Source organism: Fukomys damarensis, unplaced genomic scaffold (assembly GCF_012274545.1).
Source record: "Fukomys damarensis isolate Sample0158 unplaced genomic scaffold, DMR_v1.0_HiC HiC_scaffold_3, whole genome shotgun sequence".
NCBI lineage: Eukaryota > Metazoa > Chordata > Mammalia > Rodentia > Bathyergidae > Fukomys > Fukomys damarensis.
In genome coordinates, this window is record NW_022900915.1 from 4,864,027 (window position 1) to 4,890,462 (window position 26,436).

A 26,436-nucleotide genomic window follows, 5' to 3' on the forward strand; every position below is an offset into this window, starting at 1 on the left:
CCCAGTAATACTTTCACTGCCTCACGGGCACCATCACCAGGACGTGATTCTTCCTTAGACCTTGCAAATGCTGTTCTAGAAATCCACTGACCTGTGAATATTTTATGAAGCAATTTGGCATTGTCCTTCCCTCAATTACCAGAAGTCAACATCAGCCAGACCTTGAGGCAAATCATATGTCCTGCTATGTCTCAAAAACAGTGCTCTGGGAAAGCAGAATCACCAAGTTAAAAGTGGGGACTGTTGGTATTGGTCAATAGAATTCCTGAGTTAGGAAATTATCCATAACCTTTTACTAAGTCTTTTAGTAAATGCAATTGAAAAGGGATATATTATTAATTATAAAATATGCTTTTGTAAATTTTTAAATTGCCCTCTTTTTCCTATGTAGTCATCCTTCATTTAAACCCAAGTAAAGTCTTGGGAAGCACCTAAATAAGTAGCATTTTGCTTATTTACTTTCCAACCACAATTAGCAACCTGAGCCATTCGAAGGGGGAAAGATCTAATTTTGACTGTGGATCTATTTACTGCCAAAAGTGATTCTTTTTTTTTTTTTGAGACAGGGTCTCACTATGTAGTTGAGACTGAACTGGAACTCACTCTGTAGCCCAGGCTGGTCTCAAACTCACAGCAATTCTCCTGCCTCAGCCTCCCAAGTGCTGGAATTACAGGCGTGCACCACCACACTCAGCTCTAAAAATGATTCTTAAAGAATAAAGGGTGAGGGCCAGGGATTTAGCTCAGTGGTTCAGTGGCCTGCCTTGCAAGCGCAAGGACCTGAGTTCAATCAGGATTGAATCTGAGTTCAATCCCCGGTACCAAAAAAAAAGAATAAAGGATGAACACATAACTTTGGGGGCACTTATCTGAGTTACTAGAATTTAGAATTTTAATTTCTTCATTCCTCTTTCCATTCAACAAAAATTCTTTGAGCTCTGGCTTCTGCCCAGCCTTGAATTAGTTACAAGGGCCTCAAATTGGAAAATAAAGAGGACTAAGACATCTGCTTGCCCTGGAGGAGTTCAGGGTGGCTTTAGGGGCCTCTTTCCCTTATTAAACAGTGCCTTGTTCCTCTTGTCATTCTTGTTTGATGCTTGGAAAATTCTCAGTATCCTTTTTCAAAGCTTTTTTTCTTTTTTTCCTGCAAAACTTTAATGAGATCTCGATGTGGAAAATGAGAAAACTTCATCTCAGAAAGATACCTGTTGCTTTCCCTCCTTCTTTCAGTCTGCTCCCCTGGTTTTTATGGGCATCGCTGCAGCCAGACATGTCCACAGTGTGTCCACAGCAGTGGACCCTGCCACCACATCACAGGCCTATGTGACTGTTTGCCTGGCTTCACAGGCGGCCTCTGCAATGAAGGTAAGGCTTGTGAGCACTTGGGGAAGGTGAAGAGCAAGCGCTACCGTCTCTGTTTGTAGACTCCTGAAAGACATGATTTTACCCGTCGGTTCTTGATGGCTCCCGGTTGAGAGACGCGCAGCTTCCAAAATGACTGAGCTTTGGAAGCACTGGCTTGTCATGCCAGCTAGACTGCATTATCTCTGAGGCATGCAGGTCTTGAGTTTTATTTGGGGGCATCCTCCCATGAAAAATTAATTTGAGAAAGGATTTTGACCCCCTGAGTGAGAAGCCATGCAGTCGGCTTTCTAGAAATGTGACGAAGTCTTCTGACTTATTATCCTTAATGAGAGTCTTTGGCTTTGTGGGTTTATAAAATGAGCCCAAGCAGGATGAGGGGTGCTGTTGAGCAGAGAGAGGAAGCTACTACAGGGGCAGCCGGGCTAGTGATATTTGAAGTCATGTCCCGTCCTACGGCCTAGGGTCCTGTGAGATGTTTGTTGTGAGCTACTGACCCGTGGCTTCTTCACAGTGTGTCCCAGTGGCAGATTTGGGAAAAACTGTGCAGGAATTTGCACTTGCACCAACAACGGCACCTGTAACCCTATTGACAGATCTTGTCAGTGCTACCCAGGTTGGATCGGCAGTGACTGCTCCCAACGTAAGTCTTGCTGCAGAACAACTGAACCATGATTCTTTGTTTTCAAGTGCCTTAGAATTAAAGCATGAGTGTTTGTACAACCAAGAAAGGAACTATGACCAGTTACAGATTGCATTCTAGTTTTTAAATTCATTTCTTTCCACTGTGTTCTTTGCAGTGAGTCTAAGGATAAATCCAAATGTGATGGAAAGAACCTAAGTAACCAACATTTTGTTAACTTCCTTTTCAATGGTTCGCTGTCCATTGAAGTGCAATTAGAAGTCCGCCTCTACATTGTGCATTTATCTAGAGTTAATTCAGAGGAGTTAAAAAGCAGAACGTAAGTGATGTGAGCCTGAGACACCTGCTCTGTCTCCCAAGCACAATGCCCACCTTCCTGCAGTTCACAGCAGGTGCTTGCTGTGCTGCTGAGTCGGACCAGAGCTGTGTCTGAGGAGCTACACAGGCGACTTTTAGAGTCACCAGGATCACGAGAAGATGACACTGACCAGAAGTCACTGGTTTAATTCTGTGAAAGAGTCAGTACAACTTCTAAAAGTATTCAGCTTTTGACCGTGGATAGTCTGTGTCCTGTACAGGGAAAATCTGGATCTGGTCATTGAAAATGTCATAGTACCTGCTCCATTCCTATTTGAATCCCCCTATCCAGCACATAAAAGAACAAAGAAGAGCTACATACTGATTTTACATTGTGATTGGTCATTTAATTCAGACTTCACATTTATAATTGATATGCAAGAACTTTTTAATGAGTGGAGTATTTTCTTGAAGATTTGCTCTGATTGTTAGGTTTTGCTTGATCTGTTCAGGCTTTGCACATTTGTCAGGAGTAGGAGGCAGAGTTCACTGATCTGGACGGTGTAGCTCTCTGGAGAGGGATTAGTGGGTGGAATTCCGCAGTGCATTTCACTCTAGATGGGGGGCATCATCTCGGACATAACTGCAGTCCGTTTAAATCTGTGTGCGTTACAAGGGTCTGTGGTTGAGGTTGACATACAAACAGCTCAAGGGATAGGCACTAAAATTGAACTATAGGGTTTGAGGAGGAAAAATAAAAGACCCAGTGTTGCTGCCATTGCGTGATTGATGTATTTTGCTCCTATTAAAGGTGCCCCTTGTTTTGGAAGTTGGTCGCTTCCACATTTGGAGAAGGAACGTGCTGGAAGGAACAAAAATGGGAGCATTAGTATGAACGGAGATGACAGTGCTGCCTGTCCCATAATCACTCCAGAGGAGGTCGATTTATTTGGCAAAAGACTTTCCTTCACGTGGGGGTCATTGATTTCGCTGTTTTCCTTATGAATTCTGTGCAGCCATCTTAATAGCTCTTGGCTGATTGTCAACCTGTCTAAAAAGAGAAAAGTGAAAAGAATGACTTTGAAAATTAAAGGCATGCATTTAAAGGCTAGGCAGCCTTGGCAAAATACATTTTTTTTTTTTTTTTGGTTTTTTGAGACAGGGTCTCACTATGTCATTGAGACTGACCTGGAACTCACTATGTAGTCCAGGCTGGTCTCGAACTCACAGAGATCCTCCTGCCTCAGCTTCCCGAGTGCTGGGATTCCAGGCGTGCGCCACCACGCCCGGCTGGCAAAATATATTTTTAAAGCCCCAATTCTACATTTGCCTTTCAGGAATATAAAAATTTTGTGATTCGAATGCCCACTCTCTAATCATAACTAATTAGCATAGCAAGTGAGGCCTAGTACAAGTAGTTGCCTTAGCATCCATCATTCTTTGCCTTATCTATTAATTTATTTTTATAGCATTTATCATCATTGTTTTTTTCAGTTGGTTAGTTGATTGGTTGACCTCCTCTACTAAAATACAAGCATTCAGAGAAGAGTTTAGGCTTTGTCTTGTGCTCTCCTGTCTACTCTGTGCCTAGTGCAGTGCCAAGAACAGTGTGGGACACATGGAAGGTGTTGCATGTGTGTTTGTGTAAGAACTGAACCTGTAAGCCCGGGACGATTCTTGCTCCATTGCCAAACTCTCCAGTTGTAAGCTAACATGTATGCCAGTCGTGATGGTCGTTGATGAGGTCAAATTGCCTTGTGGGATTTTATGTAGAACTCGGATTTCTGCACAAAACCGTAAGCCTCGTGTGTTGCTTAGTCCTGATGTACTCTGGTAACCTCCCTTACGCAAGGAGATGGGTAGGGGGCGTTGGAACTCCGCGTGGTGCCCGCCCCAGAACCTAACACACTTCTCCGTGCTTACTGTGGTTTCAGCCTGCCCACCTGCGCACTGGGGCCCAAACTGCATCCACACTTGCAACTGCCACAATGGAGCCTTCTGCAGTGCCTACGATGGCGAATGTAAATGCACTCCTGGCTGGACGGGGCTCTACTGCACTCAGAGTAAGCCTTGGGCCTTCTGAGTCTCATTTTGGGGCGCCACACCCACGGAGGAAGCAGCCTCACACCTCGCAGGCGTTAGCTGGGCTTACCAGGGGGTTCTGGAGCGGACTCTTCATCTGCACAGTGGCCTCTATCTAGGCGTCTGAATGGTTATGAATGGTTAAGACCCACTGCCTTCCACGCATTCTGTCTCCAGATCAAATAAGGACGCTGAGGTGGAAGCAGTGATACGTGGTGGGGTATGATTTCTGTCTCTTCACTCTTTTGACTCCATCCTATTTGTATGGATGAAATTCCGTATCATTTATTCTAATAGCAGATAGGTTAAGGTAAGGAAGGTTAGAAAGGCAGTGAAGACAGCGAGACTCCCTGCCAAGCGAGATGGACGGTTGGAGGTGGACTTCTCAGACTCCAGCAGGGGTCACAGTCACCTGCCCAGAGAAAGCAGTGTATACAGCATGCTGCTCCCTTCCCAGAGTGTTTGATCCAGGGGGTCTACGCTGGGACTTATGCATTTGCACTTCTGTCATCTGGCGGCAGTGTCAACCCAGGACGATGCTTTGAGAAGTACAGCTATAGTTATTTTCCCTGTTTTGTATCCCATACGGTCCTAACCATTTTTTCCATGACCCTTTCAGCATCATAGGATATAATGCGCAAATTTTTCCACAGCTGAGCACCACCTGGGGGAAAAAATTTGCTCCTTTTTCTTTTAACTGAATAAAATGAGACCAGAAAGAAACATGTATTACGCATATTATTATTTATAACATATCATTTAAAATTTTAGTAAGGGCTGAAGAGGAAAGATGGATCAGAAATTAGGTAATTCTTATTTAATAGTAATAAATGAATATAGTTAAAGGATAGTCTGAGCAAGACTTTTGGAAATTTCTAGAAGGGAGGGGAGGCGTTGATCCAAGATTTGAAAGGGAAAATTGGCGAGGAAAAAGGTCGTCTCTGGCATATTTTCCAGAGATTGTATACCACTAAAGACTCCTTAAATAACTCCTTAGAGAAAAGTACTTGTAAGATATTGTTTGAGATTCTAAAATTAGGGCTTGCTTCAAACAGAAGACCTTTTAAAACGGACAGAACACGATGAAAGTAGAAACCACATGGGGTCTGGAGACAGATTGCCCTGTGTTGCATTGTGCTGCTGCCTTCCTGCCATTTGCTAGTGTGTATTAGAGCACTCAAGACTGTGTTCCTATCTATAAGATGAGAATGTCCATCCCTTTGCTTCTGGGCTGCCGTAAAGCTGAAATGAGGGAATGGAGGAATCTGGCACAGAGGAGGTACCAGATAGACAAATGTCACGGGGGATGCCATTGTTTGCTGGCATCTGTGTTCTGCCTCTGCTTGTTAAAAGTTGGGTTTTCTTTAGACTTCACCACTGGAAAACAGGAAAATAAAAGGATGTGGACTGTTGGGGAACAACCATTGAGTCAGCCTCTATCTTTGCTTTATTACGCCAGAGAGCCCTGAAGCTCACTTGCAGGCAGCTGCCAGTCCATGTAAAACGACAGAGTTTGTGCATGTCTTTAGCGCAAGGGTCCTTGGGGTTTAAGCCTTGGAAATCATTCAGCAGTGTGACGACTTACTGCTTTTTTCAAAGCACCTATGAAGCATAGTTTTTGCTTTTGAGGTAAATACTCTACCACAAGTCTTTGGTGGAGGTGGTAATACCACTGAATTGGGGCTGGGATTTAGCTCAGTGGTTCTCCCACCTGTCTTGCAAGGGCAAGGACCTGAGTTCAATCCCTGGTACAAAAAAACAAAAACAAAAACAAACAAACAAACAAACAAACAAAAAAACGAACATCCAAAAATCACTGAATGTACTAATGGGTGCAGCAGACAAGTCTGGTAGCAGAGTAGGAGGCATCCTCTACTGCAAGCAAACGCATAGAGACTATTTTAATATAAATTACTCATCTCAGTCTAGGGAATTTGAGTCCAGGATTCTAGTAGTTGAATGAAGGATGAAAGAAAATGCCCAGAGTTCCCAGGCTTCAGGGCCTGCTTTGCAAGACACCAGTCTCACCGCTCGGGTACCAGTGATGGTTACACTGACTGGCACAGAACTCTTCTGCCTCCCACTTGTGGATTGCCATCTTCCCTCAAGGCCCTATATTTGGACCTCTGGGAAGCCCACAACCAGCTGAGATGTGCACTTCCATCTTTGTTGTCCAGTGGCTCAGCATCCTTCAAGTTTAAACACAAATATGCTGGAGGCTGGAGCTGTGTTTCTCTCCAGGGCCTTCTGACTTCTGCTGTCCCCCCCCCCCGCACAGGATGCCCTCTGGGGTTTTATGGCAAGGACTGTGCGCTGATATGCCAGTGTCAGAACGGAGCCGACTGCGACCACATCTCCGGGCAGTGTACCTGCCGCACGGGATTCATGGGCCGGCACTGCGAACAGAGTGAGTATGGAGCCCCACGTCATTGGGTGCTATTTTCCCCCCTTTAAAAACAATTCTCCTAGATTTCTGGAAATATTAAGGCACAATTACTGCAACTGTTGAGTTGTGTGTACCAGCACAGTGGAGCACTCCCCTCTGGAGCCCCTGCTGGCTGTCTTTCTCTCCAGATATTTCTTAGCAATTTAATTGCTCAGCACTGGGTGGAGGAGGTGTAAATGCTAGGGGGAAGACAGAATTCAAGTTTTCCACTCTGTTCTTTCTGGCTCTCCTTTCTTTACTCTATTTTTGGAACATGGCTGCTGAGAAACAGTCCAGATTTCTTCTTCACAGAGGGGAGTCCAGGTTTACTGTAGAGAACAGAGCCTTAGGTGGGGAGGAGGACTGGGGGCCCAGAGTCAGCACTGGTGGCTGGTGTGGGACCAACTCCATGCAGAACTGCCACCCTCTGACAGCCTTTTCTAGCAGAACTTTTATACTGTTTCCAATAAGAGCTCCTCGTCTTAGTCCTGACCGTCACAATCACCTTAAAGACTTTTTTCTTCAAGCCTATTCACAGACAACATGCTTATATGGAGTTTTCCGCCTTTGTTTTTCTATTTCCACTCACCTGCTATGTATCTGCTCACAGCGTTAGCCTTAAAATGAGTGTTTCAGATGAGCTTATTGTTGCTTTCCTCCATGACTTTCCTTCAGTGAACAAATAAGGTTGTCAGCTGTGAGGGTCTCACTGGCTTGTGGTAAAAGCTGTGGAGGCAGGAGAAGCTTCCAGAGGGCGTACACTTGAGAAGAGTGCAGCAAAGTCCAGTGCACAGCGTGGACAACCAGAGCAGAACAGAGGGTGCCGACGGAGCACCCCTCTCTCCACCCCTCCAGTGCCTCAGAGCTCTTGGGTGTCCAAGTGGTGTCAATCTTGCACGCTAAACACCTTTGAAAGTCTTCCCGCTAGCAAGTGCACCAAGAGTGATCCCCAGGAATTAGCTCAGACAGACAGATCCCAATGATAGCTTTGTATTGCTTTTTCATTGAATTTTAAAACAGTTCTGAGTCACACGATCACACACACAGCTCTCCTTACGCATTTAAGTACTGCCTTTGTGTGTATAAGTGTGTACACAGGGGCACAGAAACCAGAATAGTCTCCAACCTGGCTTTCCCTTGAATGTCAGATTACTCATTAAGTTCTTACTAAATAAAAATTGTCTTCAGTGCATCTACGATTACTCTGGATATCAAATTTGTCTGTATTTTTGAAGGTATTTCCCAATGTTCTTCTGTAAACAGACACCCCACCTTTGTCAGAGCACTCTGATAATAATATGTTGCCCCCTGCTGCTCACTTTATGAAAAACACCAGAATTTTGTCAGGAATATTTTTAGATTGAGTGTACCTATGCTATTCTTTGACATTCCTGGGCAACTCTCATTTTGTAAAAATCCTTCTGTTTTAGTCTCTGACACTCCAACCTGCAAATCCAGAGTCTGAACCATTGTAGAGCAAACAAAATTCTTATCTAGAAAGTAAACAAAACTTACCCTTCTCCCCCTCTTCACCTACTCCCAGCCAATCTAAGTGAGAATGTGTTTTTACGAGCACCCCTGAGCCCATAGTAAATTATGTGTGCTCTTAAGGAAGCATTTCTAGTTAAAATTTTTAGTCTAGTTTACTCCCAGCCCACAATTTTGCCTGCTGGAGTCATCTCAAATAGCTTTTCCTGATTATCTCTACCTGTTCTGTGGGAGTTCCACAAACTCCGTATGCATCAGTGAAGTGGGTGTACAGCTGTCCATGTGACAGGAGCTGTAATATTGAGCCACACAATCTCTAGCCCTGTGTACCCTGGCCTGAGAGCCTCATCCTGACACAGGGAAGCTGTGCCTCTGAGGGACACCATGGCGGAACCAGTCTGCCTAAACAGGAACCCCCGAAAGGTCTCACCTTCAAATGTGCAGGGACATACAGCAAGAAACAGGTCCCCAAGCCTTGAAAACTACATTTACTTAATCTCCTTCTCCAGAGTGCCCTGCAGGAACATATGGCTATGGCTGTCGCCAGATATGTGACTGTCTGAATAATTCCACCTGTGACCACATCACCGGGACCTGTTACTGTAGCCCAGGATGGAAGGGGGCACGGTGTGATCAAGGTAAGGATGTTAGGTATAGTGACGGCTGCCTCTTCTTTGTGACCACCATGTATCCAAGTTATGTGTGTTTGTGTATGTGATGTAGTGCAATCTTCATTACAGTTCTGTGTGGCATAACTGGCTACTTATTTAGTTGCAGGTAGATGCCTTAGTGTTGCTGCCCTACAGATAAAGAAACTGAAGTTTAGAGAGATTATATAATTTGCCCAGGGTCGCATGGCTACTATTTAAACTTTGTCATGCTTTGACGATAGATTTCTCTTATTTCAAAACTCATGAATTGCCTATTGAGCCTGTGATTTTTTCAGCTTTATTGGTATATAATTAACAAGCAACAAACATAAAGTAAACAGTTTGATAAATTCTAAAATATGCATGAGCTCCTGATGCCTTGTTGTAATTATAACAATATTCACCTCCCAGTGAGTTTCCTCATATCCCTTCCAGCCATTACTATCTCTTAGACCCCTGTAATCTCTGATCTGCTTTTTGTCACTATACATTAGTTTGCATTTTCTAGAACTCCACATAAATAGAATCATATTGTACTCCTCTATGTCTGGTTTTGTTCAGTCAGCATGATTATTTTGGAATTGAACCATGTTGTTTTATAAATAATTTTTTTTTTGCTAAGAACTACTGCATTTATGGATATACCATAATTTGGTGACTCATTCAGATGTTGGGGAACATTTGGATTCCCATCTTTGGCTATTACAGATTAAGAGCTTGGAGTGATTTAGTTCAACAAGAATGTACTTGTCTTTGTATGTCATGTGCTTTAATTTCTTTTGGGCAAATATCTAGTAAATATCTAGAACAATTGAGTCATGTGGCAGGCATATGCTTAAAATTTAAATAAATTTCACCCCTTGGTCTTTAAGTAGGTTTTAAAGTAGGATAATTGTCTGTGAGTATTTCTCATATACATAATCTCAATTGGGCAATACTGCAGGTGGGATGGATGGAGGCTTTGAAAATGTATTTTTCCTGGGCCTGAAGCTGCCATTCAAGGATAGCAATAAGCAAGTGAGCAATAAAAGGCTTAAGAAATTTTTTACAGTATTGTAGGGGGAGTCATCTTAAGCCAAAATCCATATATCACATATAAAACATTTAAATTCTTTATACCATTTTGAACTCAGGAATTGGTATACTGGAGAGCAGCAGAGAAAAGGCTGCTCAGTGCCTTGATGAGAATTGAAGATCACTGGGTGAACAAAAAGTTGCTTCAGTAAAGGCACAGCAGGCTGCATCTGTTGAAATGAGAAGGCACATAAACAGGTCTCAAAATGAGATTTGCAGATCACCTAAGGCAACACCAAAGAAAAAAAAAGATGGAACAATCTGACACTCAATCTCCTGGATCACTGAACTGCCAATGAAAGGGGATCTGGAAAAAATGAAATCAGAAATAATTTTTCAGATAACAGCAGATATTGCACCAATAGTGCAAGATACAATTAATAAATCTAGAGAAGACACAGATTTTTAAAAAAAGAGGAGCTGAGAAACATGGTGGAATCCCAACACAGGAAATAAATGGAATCCATAAAACAGATGCAAACAGATTTCAAGAGATTAAAAACCCCATTGAAAGTTTACGCGACACAATGAGCCAATGAGTGGACAGAATTTCAGATATAGGAGATAGGATTGCAATTAGTGAGCAGAAACAGAAAAAATTCTTCAAACTAGTAAGGGACCATGAGAAATCAGTGCAGAAGCTGCTATATGATGCAAAGAAGAACAATGTAAGACCGATTGTACTCAATGAAGAAACAGAAGACAGCGCAGATGATATAAAAAAAAAAACCTGTTCACAGAAGTAATGGCAGAAAACTTCCCAAGCAGGGGGAAAGAACTTGACATACAGATGAGTGAGGCATATACTTTCACAAGATTTTGTAGACAAGGTTTTATTTTTTTTATTTTTTGGTACCAGGGATACTGTATACTCTCAGGTCCTTGCGCTTGCAAGGCAGGCGCCAGAACCACTGAACTAAATCCCCGGCCCTTTTTTCACAAAATAACTTCTGCATGCTTGTTATTTGTATTTGAATGTAATCACAATTAGGTGTTATGTTTTTTGGTTGTATAATTGTTACAAATGCATTGTAATCTCACTACAATAGTCTCAGTGCTCTCATCTTGGGGCAGACTGTTCTTTAACAAGATCTTCTACAGTTAAAAATCATAAGACCATTGGGATATTTATTTGAGCTAAAAGCAGCTATATGAAGGTATTTTTCTCTTATATAGATGATGAATCAATAGCTTCAGAGCTTTAAGAAAAGTTCAGATGCTTAATTTCTTGACTTTTGATTGTATGTTTAGCTTCTTCACTTAATGGAAATGGAATCTTGAGTTTAATTAGTAAGGGTGCAGGGTGATAATCAGGTATTTTCAGGAGGAATATTAACGTACTGAAAAATAACTTTTGACAAAACAATGTCTACTGAGGTTGAAAGCTCACTGGAATGAGATAATGAACTAGATTTATAATAGTTATCTTATTTGGAAGGACAATCACTCTTAGAAATACTAAGGATAAACTTAAGATTAAGTTAGACAGTTGGACATTTAGCATTTATGCCTGTATGCTCTCAGTACTGAATAGTAAGTAAAGCAAAATAAAAATTAGATAATTATCCCAAATTAGTCATCTGTCTGAGTGTTTAATTTGAAGTCTATGAGAAGGTTTTAAATTCTACTGCTGAATCTTGTGCTCAAATCTTATCCTTTCTCCTGGAATAGACAAGTGAACATCTGAAAATGTAGAATGTTTGTTTTTCTTTCTTATTCCATTTCCAAATTAACATTTCGTGAACCAATAATATCCAGGTATTATTACAGTAGGGGAATTTTTGTAAATAGAGATCAAACACTTATCCAGAGCACTATCATTCTTACTCGGTCTCTTCCTCCTTTATCCTAGCTGGCGTTGTAATCGTCGGAAACCTGAACAGCTTGAGCCGAACCAGCACTGCCCTCCCTGCCGATTCCTACCAGATTGGCGCCATCGCAGGCCTCATTACCCTTGTTCTTGTTGTTCTCTTCCTCCTGGCGTTGTTCATTATTTATAGACACAAGCAGAAGGGGAAGGAGTCACGCATGCCGGCGGTTACCTACACCCCTGCCATGAGGGTCATCAACGCAGATTACACCATCTCAGGTGAGCCTGGGGTCCTGGGAGGCTGCCAACTCCTTGGAAGGTGAGGCTTCCTTCTGCTTTCTTTGAAATTGGGTGTTTGGCTCTGCTGCCCCTTGTCTCTGTCAGTTCTCCGGGAGAGTACTGCTTATTCAGAAAAGGTACAAATTGTTAGAAATGTGTTTTACATCTCAACAGATCGCCACTGTCATCTTCTGTGAGGATTATAAAAGGGGCCCCACTGTGAGATTGCTTTGTACCTAGGGATTTTATGCTGCGCTGTACACTGAGTACATGAGGAGGGAGGGTAGGAGCAGGGGCTCCCGTTTTGCAAGGTCGCGGAGCAGATCAGGGAAACAGATAGAAACTTCTGTCTCTGGCCTTTGGTGCTTCCTTCAGTGCCTCCAACCTTTTCCTGAGCCAGAGCAAGTCAAGAAATTGATCTTTTTGTATTACAGTAATCGAAGGAGTCCTTTAAGAAAGCTCTTTTGAATCTTCCTGTCACAAGTCCCATAAAAGAAAAAAAGATTGTGGCACATTCAATCATTTGAAGAAGTAACCACTGAAACTGAAGAATTTGAAAAGTTAAGATCTTTGTTAATTGCAATTACTGAAAGAATTCAGGCTGCTTACATATTTATACATATTATGATTTGGGGGGATATGTAAAATAGCTAACTTAAACAGTTGGATATTTGCAGTGCAAAATTATTGTATCAAGATATCAAATGACCTTTTTAAAGAGGACAGTGACTGCAGAAGTAACTTCAAAGGATGCCACCCACTCTTAGATACCCCAAGCTAGGAGTAGTCACTGAACGCTCTCACACTTTTCAAGGAGGCAGGTAGAAGGGCCGATACCTGCTGCTTCTAGGAGCTTTGCTGTATGAGCTGCACAGGATGGGGTGTCGCCTAAGCTTGCTATGTAGAAGTAGTTCAAAAGTTTGTTCTCTTGTTTTGATTTCTTCTTCCCCACATGGATTTTGGGGAGCCTTCCATCTTAACCATATCCTTCCCTTCTTGCAGAAACCCTGCCCCACAGCAATGGTGGAAATGCCAACAGCCACTACTTCACCAATCCCAGTTATCATACACTTACCCAGTGTGCCACCTCCCCTCGGGTTAACAACAGGGACAGGATGACCATCACCAAGGTAGGAGGAGATTGCTCAAGCCTTAGAAGGTGGGGTAGTTGGCGGGTGGGGAAGCAAAGAGCCAGCACGTGATGAGGGCTGCTGTTTGCCAGGTGCTGCTCTCGGTACTTTACATAATATCGCCTACTTGGTTCCTCGAGACAGTGCTCGGTGTGCATCACAGCATCTCAAGGGTGCTGATGTAGATCGGAGTAACAGGGAATTTCGGCCACTCCAAAGCCCTGGCCTCTCTGAGTGAGATGGCTGCTGTGTGAGTCAAGTCTTCCTGTCTGTGCAGTCCATACCATTTGCATTACACCTCCTTGTAAAATGTTTAAAATTTAACCTGAGAATTTACAATAACATCTCAAAAGGGCATTCATAAAAATATAAAGGCGTTATCACAAAATCAGCCCTGTGTGAAACCATCAAGTTTGTCTTTTCCGATCACATCTTCTATTACCCTTTCCTATTTGGATTTGAGTAATAGTAATAACAATATGCACCTTATCTAGGCTGAGCAGGATAAAACTGATATTTTTGTAGGTTAAAGCTGGCCAACAAGCTGATCACTTTACAAATATGAAATCATTGAATCTTCGTGCCAGTCAGGAGTGGTTACAATTCCCGTTTTACAGATGAGGAAACTGATGCACACATGGGTGAGAGACCCATCTTGGGCTGCACCTCAGTTCCTTCCCATAGTGTTCTGAACCCCAAACATTTCTCCCTTCCAGTTGTACCCCAATTATATTTTCAGTTTTCTGTGAGTGGCTCCCCATTTTCCAAATATCCATTAGAATAAAACCAAGTAATTAATTTAATCCCACTGTGACTAAATTAATGCAAGATTTTAATTATGGTGCCTCACTGTTAAATAGCACTTCGTATTATCCAGAGATGCTGATATTCACCAGGCCATTTGTTCTCATCATAACCAGGAAGGAAGGTGAACTCAATCATCTTGCCCTCATTTTGGTGCTCTGGAAAACTGCTGAGTTACCTAGACTCACAGTAGATCATATGGATTTTGACAAGAAAGCTTAGACCAACAATTTATTTTTCCTTCAACTCAAAGATCCACATATATAAGCATAAATAGAGTTTAATTGACACAAGGTAACAGCGAAATGAAGAAATTCAGATTGTGAAAGGTACAGATGGCCTGAGGGACCTGCGTTCCTTCTACCCTGCAGAAAAAGTCACTTGCGCTCCTTGCTCAGCCTCTGTGAGCTATGGACTTGATTTCCCCAGACAGTAACACAATACTGTACCACACTGTACTCAAATTTTAAATGTTTTCTCATTTGTGTTTTTAATAGTCAAAGAACAATCAACTGTTTGTGAATCTTAAAAACATGAATCCTGGGAAGCGAGGCCCAGCTGTGGACTGCACGGGGACACTGCCGGCAGACTGGAAACATGGTGGTTACCTCAATGAACTCGGTGTGTTCCCCTGCCTGACCCAGAGCACACCTGTACCTTCTCCTCACCCAACATGGTTACAGAGCTGTGTCACCATGGTCTAATGCAAACATGCACCAAAAAGCAAGATTGAATCACACCTGACACCTACTACAGGGTTTACTTCTATCCTGAGGGCTTTATCTGTTCAAGGGACAGTCACTGAGCTCCTGCTATCTGCCAGGAATGGATTAAGAGACAAAGATCTCTGCCTGCTTGTAGCTTACATTCAAGCTCTTGAACTTCCTTAATTTCCACAAGTACTGTTCCTTAGCAGGTAATATTATTAGAGTACTAGAATTATCAACATCTCCATGTGACAGTTGAGAAATGAACCATTAAGAGCTTGAGTAACTTGCACAGACCTGGTGGGCTGTTAAAAATTAGGCTGGCATTTGAACACCGGCAGCATGATGCCAGATTGTAGGCTTCTCTTCATTGTTTGTTTTTGTTTTTGTTTTGTTTCTGAAGCAAGGTCTGGCTATGTAGGTCAACGTTGGCCTTATTTTCACTGTGTAGTCCGGATTGGCCATGAATTCTTGGCAAGCCTCTTGCCAGCCTTTTGAGTGCTTCTTTGTTCTTTCTTAGTATCAGGTATCACACTTCACATTGATTCCTTTTTGGATGAGGCAATAGAGGTATCAACAGGCATGTAGATTAATGGTCCTCAAACTTTTAAGAGTCAGGATCCCCTGATGTTCTAAAAAATTGTTGAAGAGCCCAGCATGCTTCTATTAATATAAGCCATATATTTACCATATTACACATTAAAACTAAGAACATTTTCAAATAATTAATCATAAACTCATTCAAGATAACAAAAAACATGTTATGCAAAAATAACCACATTTTCCAACCCCCCCTAAGAATCAGTAGGAAGGGTAGCATTAGCTTACATTTTTATAATTTAAATTTTAAAAAATATCTGGCTTTATAAAAATATCTGGATGCTCATGTCTGCTTCTGTGTCCAGTCAGCTCTGATCTCACACTCCACTGTACATGTAAAGGGAATTAGAGGAGTGAAAAAGATAATGTCATTATTTTATTCTGAAAATAGCTGTTATCATGAGGTGCTCCTGAAAGTGGGGAGGGGTACCTTGTCCACCGTTAAACCACAGTGCTATACCAGTGAGTAAGTGGCATTATTTCCAAGTGTGTGGTCTTTAGTTTCAGGGAGGCATTTGAAGATGTAACCAATAAAATATATGCCTTCTTAATAGCAATCTGATTTTCAGACAAACAACAGTTTCATATAAATGTGTCAGAAATTACACATGAAACATACACTAAAAATTATTCATGTTTTGTTAAGCTTCAAATTTAACTGATCTTTCTGTGTTTTTATTTGCTAAATCTGGCAGTTCTGTTGGGCAGACTCTCACTAATCTTAACTGAAAAGTGTATAAATTGAAAGCTTGGGGAGGTTAACTCTCCTGTCTAAAGCTTCACAGAAGAAAAGGGGTAAAGCCAGTTCTCAAAGTTGGCCTTCTGACTGCTTATCTTTGCCTCTTCTGTGAGCGCCATGAATGTCAAATTTCCCCTGCCAGACATGGGAGCTAATCCACTTGGACTCTGAAATGCCTCTTACTGTAGAAACAGAGATGTTTCAGTAGAAAAGTGAATACAGCTTTTCCCCCTTCCAGAGGTACAGCTGATATTTCATGGTCCACCTCTCCTCCATAAATCACTTTGTTAGTCTGGTGTAGACCTTGGCCCCCAGGTAAACAAAAATATCTATTGGACAGGATATTCCACGGATTTAGGGATCACCTTCTAGGAGTTGAAGGCAAAGGCCAGATCTTTTTTTGGTAAAACTATTTCCTTACTATAAACACCTCATCCTATCTCCCAGTATAACCCTGTGCCTTTCTCACCAACTGGGAGCTCTTCACAACCCAGGACCCAGGGAGTGTTCCTGAGAGAGGAAAATATTACAGTTTCCTGTCCCATGGTGTTTAGTAGCAGACACACCTTCTTGCTTTAGGGGAGTCACCTTCTTTCTCTGCCGAAGCGTGGTTTCCTCAGTGGCCTAACAATCTCCAATACTTGTTCACATGCTCATCACAAGCTATTACTCTCTGCTCTTAACATACATCTGTAAAATTCCTTTAAAAGATTGTCAAGAAAACCTGGGAATGCTCACAGATTGTTTGAAGCTGAAGGTGGTATCACACACTCCGTGTTACCACTCCTTTATAGATTGCTTCCGAGTTCACAAAGCCTTTCTGCGTGCTCTATTTCATTTAGTGATGACAACCATTGCTGTAAGGCTGGAAGGCAGTTTGTATTCCCTGTTTAGAGATGAAAATTGACACTCAGAGAGTTGAGTATCTAGCCTGAAGTCATATGGGTAATAAGTTGTTTGTCTCCTGATCTACTGTCTTTTCTTCTTTGTCATAACACATCTCCAGCAGAATCCTTGATTCTTGTTTAACATAAACAATGTAATTTAGCACTTACACACCAGTTGGTGTAAAATGGGCTACATAATAACCTGTAATTTTTTGATAATACTATAAATTTGTGACAAATGGGTTTATAATATGATATATATTAAGAGTTGCGATTATAAGCTTATTTTATTTAAGATGTTTGTGCCTTTCCTGACTTCAGTAAGTGATTGCATATTCTCACTGCCAACATACTTCATTTTTCCCAATGTGAGCAGAAATATTTCTCCTCTGACCACCCCCACGATCACTACCACCAAATAACAGGCAGATTTTTTTTTCCTTTAAGTTTATTGGTACATTTTAGGTATACGATAAAGTTACATTCATTATTGGGATCTTGTACCTTCACATGATGTATCTTGGTTTTTACTTTTTCCCCGTCCCCCTGCCTTCCCTTCACCCCCTCCACCCTTCCCTATTTATGAAGACTTTGTTTCCATTGTTTCCTTTTTCCTTCTTTCCTTTCCCCTAGCCCTCCCACCTCTCCTACTCCTTTAGACCTTTTCTTCCCATTTCACATTATCAATTAAAAAGGCACATATTTTAAAACAACAAAGCCACCTGTTTTATCTATTCAGGCTCATATCTTTTTCATATCTGAAAAAGTCAAATTGTTAAAAGCTGAATAAAAATGGTCAAGATCTTATATTGGCCTCTAAAGCGTTAATCAGCAGTGTTTGTGGCTTGCTGCTTTTAGAAAACATGCTTATAGCAGAGGCAGTAATACCACTGAATAGTAGTTACTGGGAAAGCAATTTGAAAATCACCAGAGCCTTGAAAGAGCTGCCCTTGATTCTGAGTTCTCAGTTCCAGTCTTGACTGGGTCTTCTCTGCTGTACCATGTACGGTGATCTGTCTCTCCCTGTGCCTCAGCTTTCCCTGTGAACTGATCATCCTTTTGCAGTCCTTGTAGATGATCAGATGATATATGTCCCTGTTCACTATGCATTTGAGTTTAGTTCTGAGCACCAGCACATCTGGCACAAGAGTTTGAATAAAGGTTTGAAAGCAGAAGGCCTTGGTTGTTCTCTGCACTGCACAGATCCTCATCCACAATCTTGGAGCATTGGATAGATTTGCTCCTCATTTCAGTTCTTATGGGTGTTTTCCTTCCTTTATCACAGGTGCTTTCGGACTGGAGAGAAGTTATATAGGAAAATCCTTAAAAGGTATGGCATAAATTTGAGGAGGAAATAAGTACATCAGAATCACAATTTAAAAAATTATCTCAGAGACCAAAATAACTTTTTAAACAAGCACAAGTGGCAGGGCAATGGTAATGTAGAAGTGTCTGTGAGGTGTTACTACACTAATACACAGACACATTCGATGACATCAAGAGAGTGACCATGGGTGGATCTTATTAGGGCAAAAGTCTTGGAGACAAAGGTTTCAGTTTGGGGAGGAAATAACTCTTGGTTTATATGGAGAGAAAAATGTAAAGTAGGAAGAGTATGGTGTATTGGGTCAGCTTTTCCTGGCTGAGACAAAATACCTGAGAGCTGCAATTTAATGGAGGAAAAGCCTTCATTTGATTCATGGTTTCGGAGGTCTCAGTCCATGGACCATAACAGCTGCAAGGCAGAATGGTGTGGCCGAAGGGTATGGTAGAAGAAGAAGGCTGCTCAACTCATGGCCTCCAAGAAACAGAGGAAGAGGGGAGAAGGAGACAAAGAGCGAGAGAGCGAGTGAGAGAGAGAAAGAGAGAGAGAGAGAGAGGACGAGAGACTCATCAAAGGCATTCCCTCAGTGACCTACTTCCTCTAAGCAGGCCCTAGCTAACAGCACATTCAGCTACAAACTCAGCAATGGATTAATTCAGTGATTAAAGTCAGTGCCTGTGATCTAGTTACCCTCCCAAAGACCCAGCTTTGCAACATGAGTAGGGGGGGTATTTTTAATCCAAACTGTAATACAGGGGAAATCAGCAGATTATGTGGTGATGGTCTGCACTTTGGGATGAGTTTAAATAAGTTTCTTGGTGCTAAAGCTTTATAGGGAGGCATCACCACACAAATGTCTTTCTCATGATTATAGTAGAACCCCTCTTGTGCTCCTGAGGTCATCAACTGCCAGTTTCTAGACTGAAAATTCAAAGGTTTCAATTAGTAAATTTTCTATTAGTGAAACAAAATGGGATTAGTTATATTTGAATATGATCATCAAAATTAAATCAGATCCATGGTGTTTTCATTAGTATGTCCCTTAGAGTGGAGCTAAAATTACTTTATATGTAGGTTATTTGACAGAAAATTGTCTCCAAAATAAGTAGAAAATGGATGGCATTATTTTCAGTAGATGGTTGTAGAAACCTAGCTGTAAAGGAAAAAAGCAACCTACCTAAATAAATTATTACCCAAAAAAGATGTTGCCCATGAAAAAGCATTTGTTTTTTTCCCCCTCCAACTCTTTTCACAGATCTGGGGAAGAATTCTGAATATAACTCAAGTAACTGCTCCCTAAGCAGTTCAGAAAACCCATATGCCACTATTAAAGACCCACCTGTGCTTCTCCCTAAAAATTCAGAGTGTGGCTATGTGGAGATGAAGTCACCTGCGAGAAGAGATTCCCCATATGCAGAGATCAATAACTCGACTTCAGCCAACAAGAATGTTTACGAAGTTGGTGAGTCCTGCTAACCATAGACTTATCTAATTGTAGGGGGAGTGCTTTTAAATGGCCAATGTTTTAGATCTAATCTATACTTACAATTTAATTAATATAAAATGATTTTTTCAGAGAAAATATCACTCGGGAATTTTAAAGTAATTTTCCTTAGCTTCCACGTGGTCACCATATTTTGTTTTATAACCCTGGTAAATATTCCAACACGTGTGGAGTTGCATGTGTATCATATTAGCTAATATACAGAGCTAGCCAAGATGAATGCGTCAAGTGGATTAACCAGGTGGTTCCATTTCCTGGTCATTCACTATATTGATATGATACTCTTAGCAGAACCGGAACATTTTATGTTAAACCTCTCTAATATATCTGTAATATTTTCAGAGATAAATCTGATGCCAATTAGTAAGAATTCAACTTAGAATTATAGTTGTATTGATTGTCCTTTGTGAATATCCGTTGTGAAAAGAAAACATACCACAGCCTCCCTCAGCTTGACAGTAGGGATGTTTTAATTGCTCCGTGTTACTAACTCCCTTAATATCTCCGTATACGTGATTTTCATTTTGAAAATTCTCTACAACTTATAAATTAAGTGACAAATTTAACACTGAAGTTAATTTTATGCCATAGACATAGTTACTGAAAAAAAGAAGCAATTTATCTTTAAAACATTACGATGGCTTTTTTTTTTCTGAGGTGGGGTCTCACTATGTAGCTCAGACTGACCTTGAAATCATTATATAGCCCAGGGAGGCCTTGAACTCAAGATGATCCTCCTGCCTCAGCCTCCCGAGTACTGGGATTATAGACATTTGCCACCACACACGGTTAAGGTGGCTTTTTAAATATGGAAACTATAGACAACTAAATTTATTTCTTCATAAATCAGTAACAATAACCTCTTTAAACTGCCCCATAAATAGCAGGATAGGAGCTCAACTCTGGGAGTGAGCCTGGAGGACTAAAGCGGTGACCATGCTGAATGCGTCCATGAGTGGAGTTAACCTTTAAGAACCTCATTCTTCTTGCTTGCAGAATCAGAGGTTTGGGTGAGATTGTTCTCAAGGTGGTTTTAAGCATCAGCTCGTATCCAGGGTCTTGTATATGACAGCTTCCTCCTGACCACATGGTTATCCTTTTGGGTTGAATGGCATGTATGTGGGGGTGTTAGCTGGTCCAACTACAGAGCTGCCACTCTATATGATTATAAAAGAATTGTTTTTTAAAAGTAGTATTGGCTTACATTTTTATAAATGTATCTCTTATGTGTTTGATATTTATCAGAAATGCCAGATACTCTTTTATAAATTTCCCTTGTTGATAAGTTAATGGGTCTCTGGTTATCACAGAACCTACAGTGAGTGTTGTCCAAGGAATATTCAGCAATATTGGGCATCTCACCCAGGATCCATACGACCTCCCAAAGAACAGTCACATCCCTTGCCATTATGACCTGCTGCCAGTCCGGGACAGTTCATCCTCCCCCAAGCGAGAGGATGGTGGTGGCAGCAGCAGCAGCAGCAGTACCAGCAGCAGCAGCAGCAGCAACAGCAGCAGCAGTGAATGACACCAAAGAACGACGGGGTGACCACTGGAACCCTTTCCAGAACTGCAGTTCAGTTCTTCTCCACCCGTTAGCCTCCTCAGTGAACGTTAGCCAACTTGGTAGGCAGTTGTTGGACGTGATCAGAAAGCTCAAAGCTGAGGCTGGCAGTAGGTGGCTTGGAAGGAGATAGCACTGTGATTTCCTGTTTGTTGTTAGTTTTAGAACTGCACCCGTGAAGCAGGAGTTATCGTAAGATGTTGACTAACAGGACAAACTTGCAGAATTCTTTCAGAGATGTGGTTTGCAGTGGACCTTGGTGTTATTACTTGGAAAATTACAACTTAAATTTTTTTTTCTCATTTGCATCAGGCTTATGCCTAGGATTGTGCAGTTTACCAGAAATTTGCATCATAGAAATGGAAATCACTAAACATATTGAAGATAAGGAGCATTTATTTGAGTCTTTATTGTCTAATTCTTTCCAGCTGGACTCAGAAATGTAGGAGTTGTGTAAATGCAGAAATAAACATTCTGTCAGGTGGCAATACTGGATAAATTGAACAAACACTAGAAATGGATAGCAAATTTAAATATTAAAGATGTAGGGCTTTTTAGAATGAGGAAATGTACAATTAGAATTATTTTAGAAATAGTAGAAATATTACAAGAGTCAATATACCAATGTACCGGGCAGAGGTGGACTTTTTTTGTGTGATCCTCGGCCCAGTTTGGATCCATGACATTATTCTGAGCACTGTCCCATCGTGCGTATTCACCAGTTGAGGCACATGACATATTGTTAATTATTTCATAAATGTAGAAATGAAATAATTTTACTTTTGACAGACTGGATTGAGTGTGTAATGATTAGTAAAGGTTGTAAATTTTATGTGTGAGAAGATACTTCAGTTGTGTAAACCATTAGTAATACATGCTGTAATATAGAATTAGCAGAAAGTTTTGATTAATTTACCCCTAAAAGTGGCCTAAATATTTTTGTGCATATTTGAAAAGGAGCACTTTCCTTTTATTAATTGTTACTTTAGAGAAACTATGCTTAAGCTGGTCTTTTGCATTGCTAATATGACATGTACCCCATTTTTCATTAATTTGTGTTTTCATTAAGTTGTATATTCTATGTTTTGTAGTGTTTGGATTGTTAATGAAAAGCTATTGTATGGTCATTGTTTCTTGTATTAGTGCCATTCATCTTTTGCTTGATTAAAATATATTTTTCTTTTAGAGGAAAGAAATGAAAGCATATAACTTAAAAATTGGTCATTGCTAAAATGGTACTGTCACTATAAATGAATAGCTTATGATGGAAATGGAGAAGCATTTGAATATCCCAAAACCAGCGTCTTTTGGTCTTTGGGTTCCCGGAGTCTTGGTTAAACGGGAGGAAGGAGAGCACCGAACACTGCAGATGGGTCTTCGTAAGACCTAGGTTACGGTCATCATGTAATCGTCCATACAAACTCGGACTCTTTTAGAGTGAGGCCCTGATGAGTGGCTGTCACGCCATGAGTGCAAGCCTGCGCCACCCCGGGTGAACCAGAACAGGTGCTCGTCCTGGGCACACTCACACAGGGACATTTTTCGCTCCGAGGTAGCTATCTTGTGAGAATGTCAAGATACACGAGAAGGCCGGTTTTTCCTTCTTTGATCTGCCTGAGCTAGCTGTGAGGCTAAATAAGGAAGCAACTGTAAAAATTAAGACAGCGGTCCTCCGTCTTTTCAGACATGAAATCTTATATGACGTTTTATCGGAGTCAGCCGATAACATTTGTTAATATATTGCATGCCAGTAGTGTCCATAGGCATTGTCTCAGCCAGCTATTGAGTTGGGAAATCCACTTATTTCATGCCGCATACTTGGATCCATAATGCTTTGTTTGGTCAGATGATAGCACAGCAAATACATGCCCCCGTGATGGCTGCTTCCTTTAAGAGCTCTAAAGTTAATTCAAATAAATAAGTAATTTCTTGGAGCACACATTGGAAACAATTTACTTATTCCAATAATTGTGTTGACCCTTGGCTCTAGGGATGGGCATCAAATGAGATACAAGTAGGTCAGTGGTCATAGGAGTCCTTTTAGGTAAGAAACAAAATAAGACTTTTTCCCCTTTCTTTTGAAAGAGGCATCCCTTCAGAGCTCTGTCGTAAGCTTGTGTGTCCCCATTACTCACTGAAGATAGGTTTTAGAAATCTGTTTCTTTTCTCATTCTCTTATTAAAAAAAAAAGATTCATGTGCAAAGGCAACAGCAATGTAAGTAGAAAGTCTGGACAGCAGAGGTAGACGCCATCGGGCTCATGATGTCCTGAAGCATTTGTACGTGAAGCAATGTTAACTAAGCAGAGCTCACTCAGGACTTTTCCAACATCGAAACACAAGTAGCACTTGGAACACTGTAAAACTGGTTGAAAGGCAACCTTTCTAGATATTTTTACATAATTTCTCTCTTATATCCAGTAGTAGTCAAAGCACTGAATGAGTTTAGGGGTACCTAGCAAAAGCCGTTCATACAAGAATGTAAGCCAAACTATCATTCCTTCCCTAGAAGTTGATGCCTCAAAAAATTATAAATTATTTCTATTTATATATAAATTATCAAAACTTGCTCAAATGATAACCAATGTGCTTTGCTTTAATAAGAATATGTCATCTGTGGTTAATCATAGGATGATAAGGAAACTTCCATAATTATTTACTGTTTGTCATTAGTTTCTCCCCTAACACAGTAATGTTAACAAAGAGTTTAATGTGTTTAACCAATTTGAGGAAAATCAACCACATAATTTTATAATAGGACAATATAACCCGTCTCAACCAAATCCATTGGTGCAACATGTGTCGTGAGAAATGCACAGTGTTATGAAAATTTGGTCATCTTGACCTCAGTGAGTTACGGTAGTGGTACATTGGAATTTTTTAAAAACCATAAATATTGAAAAGTTAGCAACTGGCCAAACTTTGATATTGCTGTATCCCACACTGGTCAGAGTCTCAGATTTGTGTCTTTTTTTTGTATATTGTTCACAAGGTTCCAACTAAACTGGACAGTTTAATATTTAATTTCCAGGGAAACTAAAACAGCAAAATATTCAAGAGTCAAAGCAATGTAATTCGTTTTGATATTGTATGTCCACTTTATATTTAAAATTTTTAAAAATTGAGCTTTAAGATTACGCTTTTTAAAATAATGAATCTCTTGTCTCTGGGTGATATGTCGTTAATATTTAAACTAAATACTTAGGAGATATTTGGGTCTTACAGGCTTTCTGTCATGGGAGTGTACATAGATATAAAAATGTGAATCATGTGGTATGGACAGGCACTTGTTTATTTGCTACAGTTGTACAACAAGCTGCCCTTATGCTAACACTGGGTCTGCTTATTCTAGTTCAGTGTTTAACATAGGATTCATTTTGATAAGACCAAATCACAGTATGTATATTTTAAGAGGGAAAAATAAAAAACATTAGGATTTATTTGGTTACAGCAAACAATTCTTTCAGTGTTGAATATCTATTTTCCAAAGATGGCGAACTTTTATCAATATTAGTCTACATTGTCATTTATAGCACCAAATGAGTTTATCAATTAATGCAATAAACTTTCTAATAAAAATTTCTAAGTAGTGCTTATTTCTACATATGATTCCACTGTTGAACAAGGAAGGAAAAGACTTACAATCCTACTGGATAGTAATTTTGTCATGTGTGGCTTCATAGCACTTTATGTATGCATTTAAAAACCAGTACCACTCCTATTGCTGGTATGTATGCTTTGTCTTTAGATTGCTTATTTCAAAGGAAAGAGGCAACATTTTATTCCTATATGGATTCTCGGCTGAGTCTGGTCTGTTGTAAGTAGTTTCATGTTATCTTACATGGATTTGCTTTTTAAATTTCGGTGCCTGTTAATGCTTTCATTGATAGTTAAACATTATTAAAACACTCACTTATAATGCTAGGTCCCAGGGTTCAAATATAGATAAATGTATGGTCTCTTTTTCTCAATAGCTATGTATCCGCTGGGCCTGAAGGCCAGGTACAGCCAGAATGCAGAAGAGTGAGACACGAGCTGCTTTCAAGTGTTTATTCAGTTAGGGAAGCAAAACATCTTATTAGCTGCATGACTCTGGTAAGTGACTTAATCTCTCAAAGCTTTTGTTTCTATATTTTAGTATGTTGGGAATAATAATACCTATTTGGTAGGGTTTTGTGGAGATTAAATAATTTTATACATATATATATTTATTTCTGTTCCAGGCATGTAGTAGAAATTTAATAAATGTAAGCCAATATCAGTGCTATAAAAAGTATCTAATGATGTAAGCTAGTTTTTAATAACCAAATAAACTGAGGCTGCTAAATCAGAAGCAAGCATTTAACGAATACTATAAAAGCTATATGTTCACATGATCATATTCTGATCTATTTTTGTGTTAAGCCCAAATTCCACACATATTTTATTTCTCAAGAATTTGGAAAACAGTAATAGTATGATTCATCTTCTAATAATATGTTATCTTCCTAAGAGTCAAGAATGTTGTTAAAACATAAGGATGTGGCCTTCTGGGAAGAGGACAACTTGGCCTCACATCCTGTTCTGGAGAATATGGCCATCTAGAAAAAGTGATCTTTATTTATTTATTTATTTATTTATTTATTTTTTATAGTACCGGTGATTGAACTCAGGTCCTTGTGCTTGAGAAGCAGTGGCCAGAACCACTGAGCTAAATCCCCAGCCCAAGGAAAAAGTGATCTTGCAAACTTGAAGTTTCCATAGACAGCGCGATATCAGGTTTTTGAAAGAAGATGCAGGTAGAGTAAAGGTGTTAATGGCAGGGTGGGGGGTGCCCTGGAGGGAGCCAGCAGACCTGGGTGAACACACAACAATAAAGTACTCTGTACCGTGCAGCAATGACAGATGCTGTCTCTTGGATGATCTAGGGCATTTCATGTTGTTTCTACTTTAGGCTGCCGTCAACCTTTCTTTGTTTGGACTCGTGAATGGAGATGTCTTCTGCCACTTACATTAACAGGCTAAGCTGATCACTAGCTGCCCACTGACAAAAAAATACCTACCCTGATTTTCTATGTATAAAAACTAG

At 40.5% G+C, this 26,436-nt stretch overlaps 1 protein-coding gene across 8 annotated transcripts in view; it reads left to right on the forward strand.

Moving 5' to 3' along the window:
- Positions 1-24,900, forward strand: part of Megf10 (multiple EGF like domains 10) — a 323,793-nt gene extending 298,893 nt beyond the window's left edge. For all 8 annotated transcript variants that reach the window (XM_033766476.1, XM_033766479.1, XM_010627214.2 and 5 more), the window contains exons 15-25: positions 1,231-1,365; positions 1,877-2,005; positions 4,237-4,365; positions 6,663-6,791; positions 8,807-8,935; positions 11,874-12,110; positions 13,113-13,240; positions 14,542-14,665; positions 18,263-18,307; positions 19,557-19,763; positions 21,116-24,900. In XM_033766476.1, coding sequence (XP_033622367.1) covers positions 1,231-1,365; positions 1,877-2,005; positions 4,237-4,365; positions 6,663-6,791; positions 8,807-8,935; positions 11,874-12,110; positions 13,113-13,240; positions 14,542-14,665; positions 18,263-18,307; positions 19,557-19,763; positions 21,116-21,333 — 1,610 coding nt within the window. In that variant the 3' untranslated portion in view covers positions 21,334-24,900. The remainder of the gene's footprint in view (positions 1-1,230; positions 1,366-1,876; positions 2,006-4,236; positions 4,366-6,662; positions 6,792-8,806; positions 8,936-11,873; positions 12,111-13,112; positions 13,241-14,541; positions 14,666-18,262; positions 18,308-19,556; positions 19,764-21,115) is intronic.
- The last annotated feature ends 1,536 nt before the right edge of the window (positions 24,901-26,436 follow it).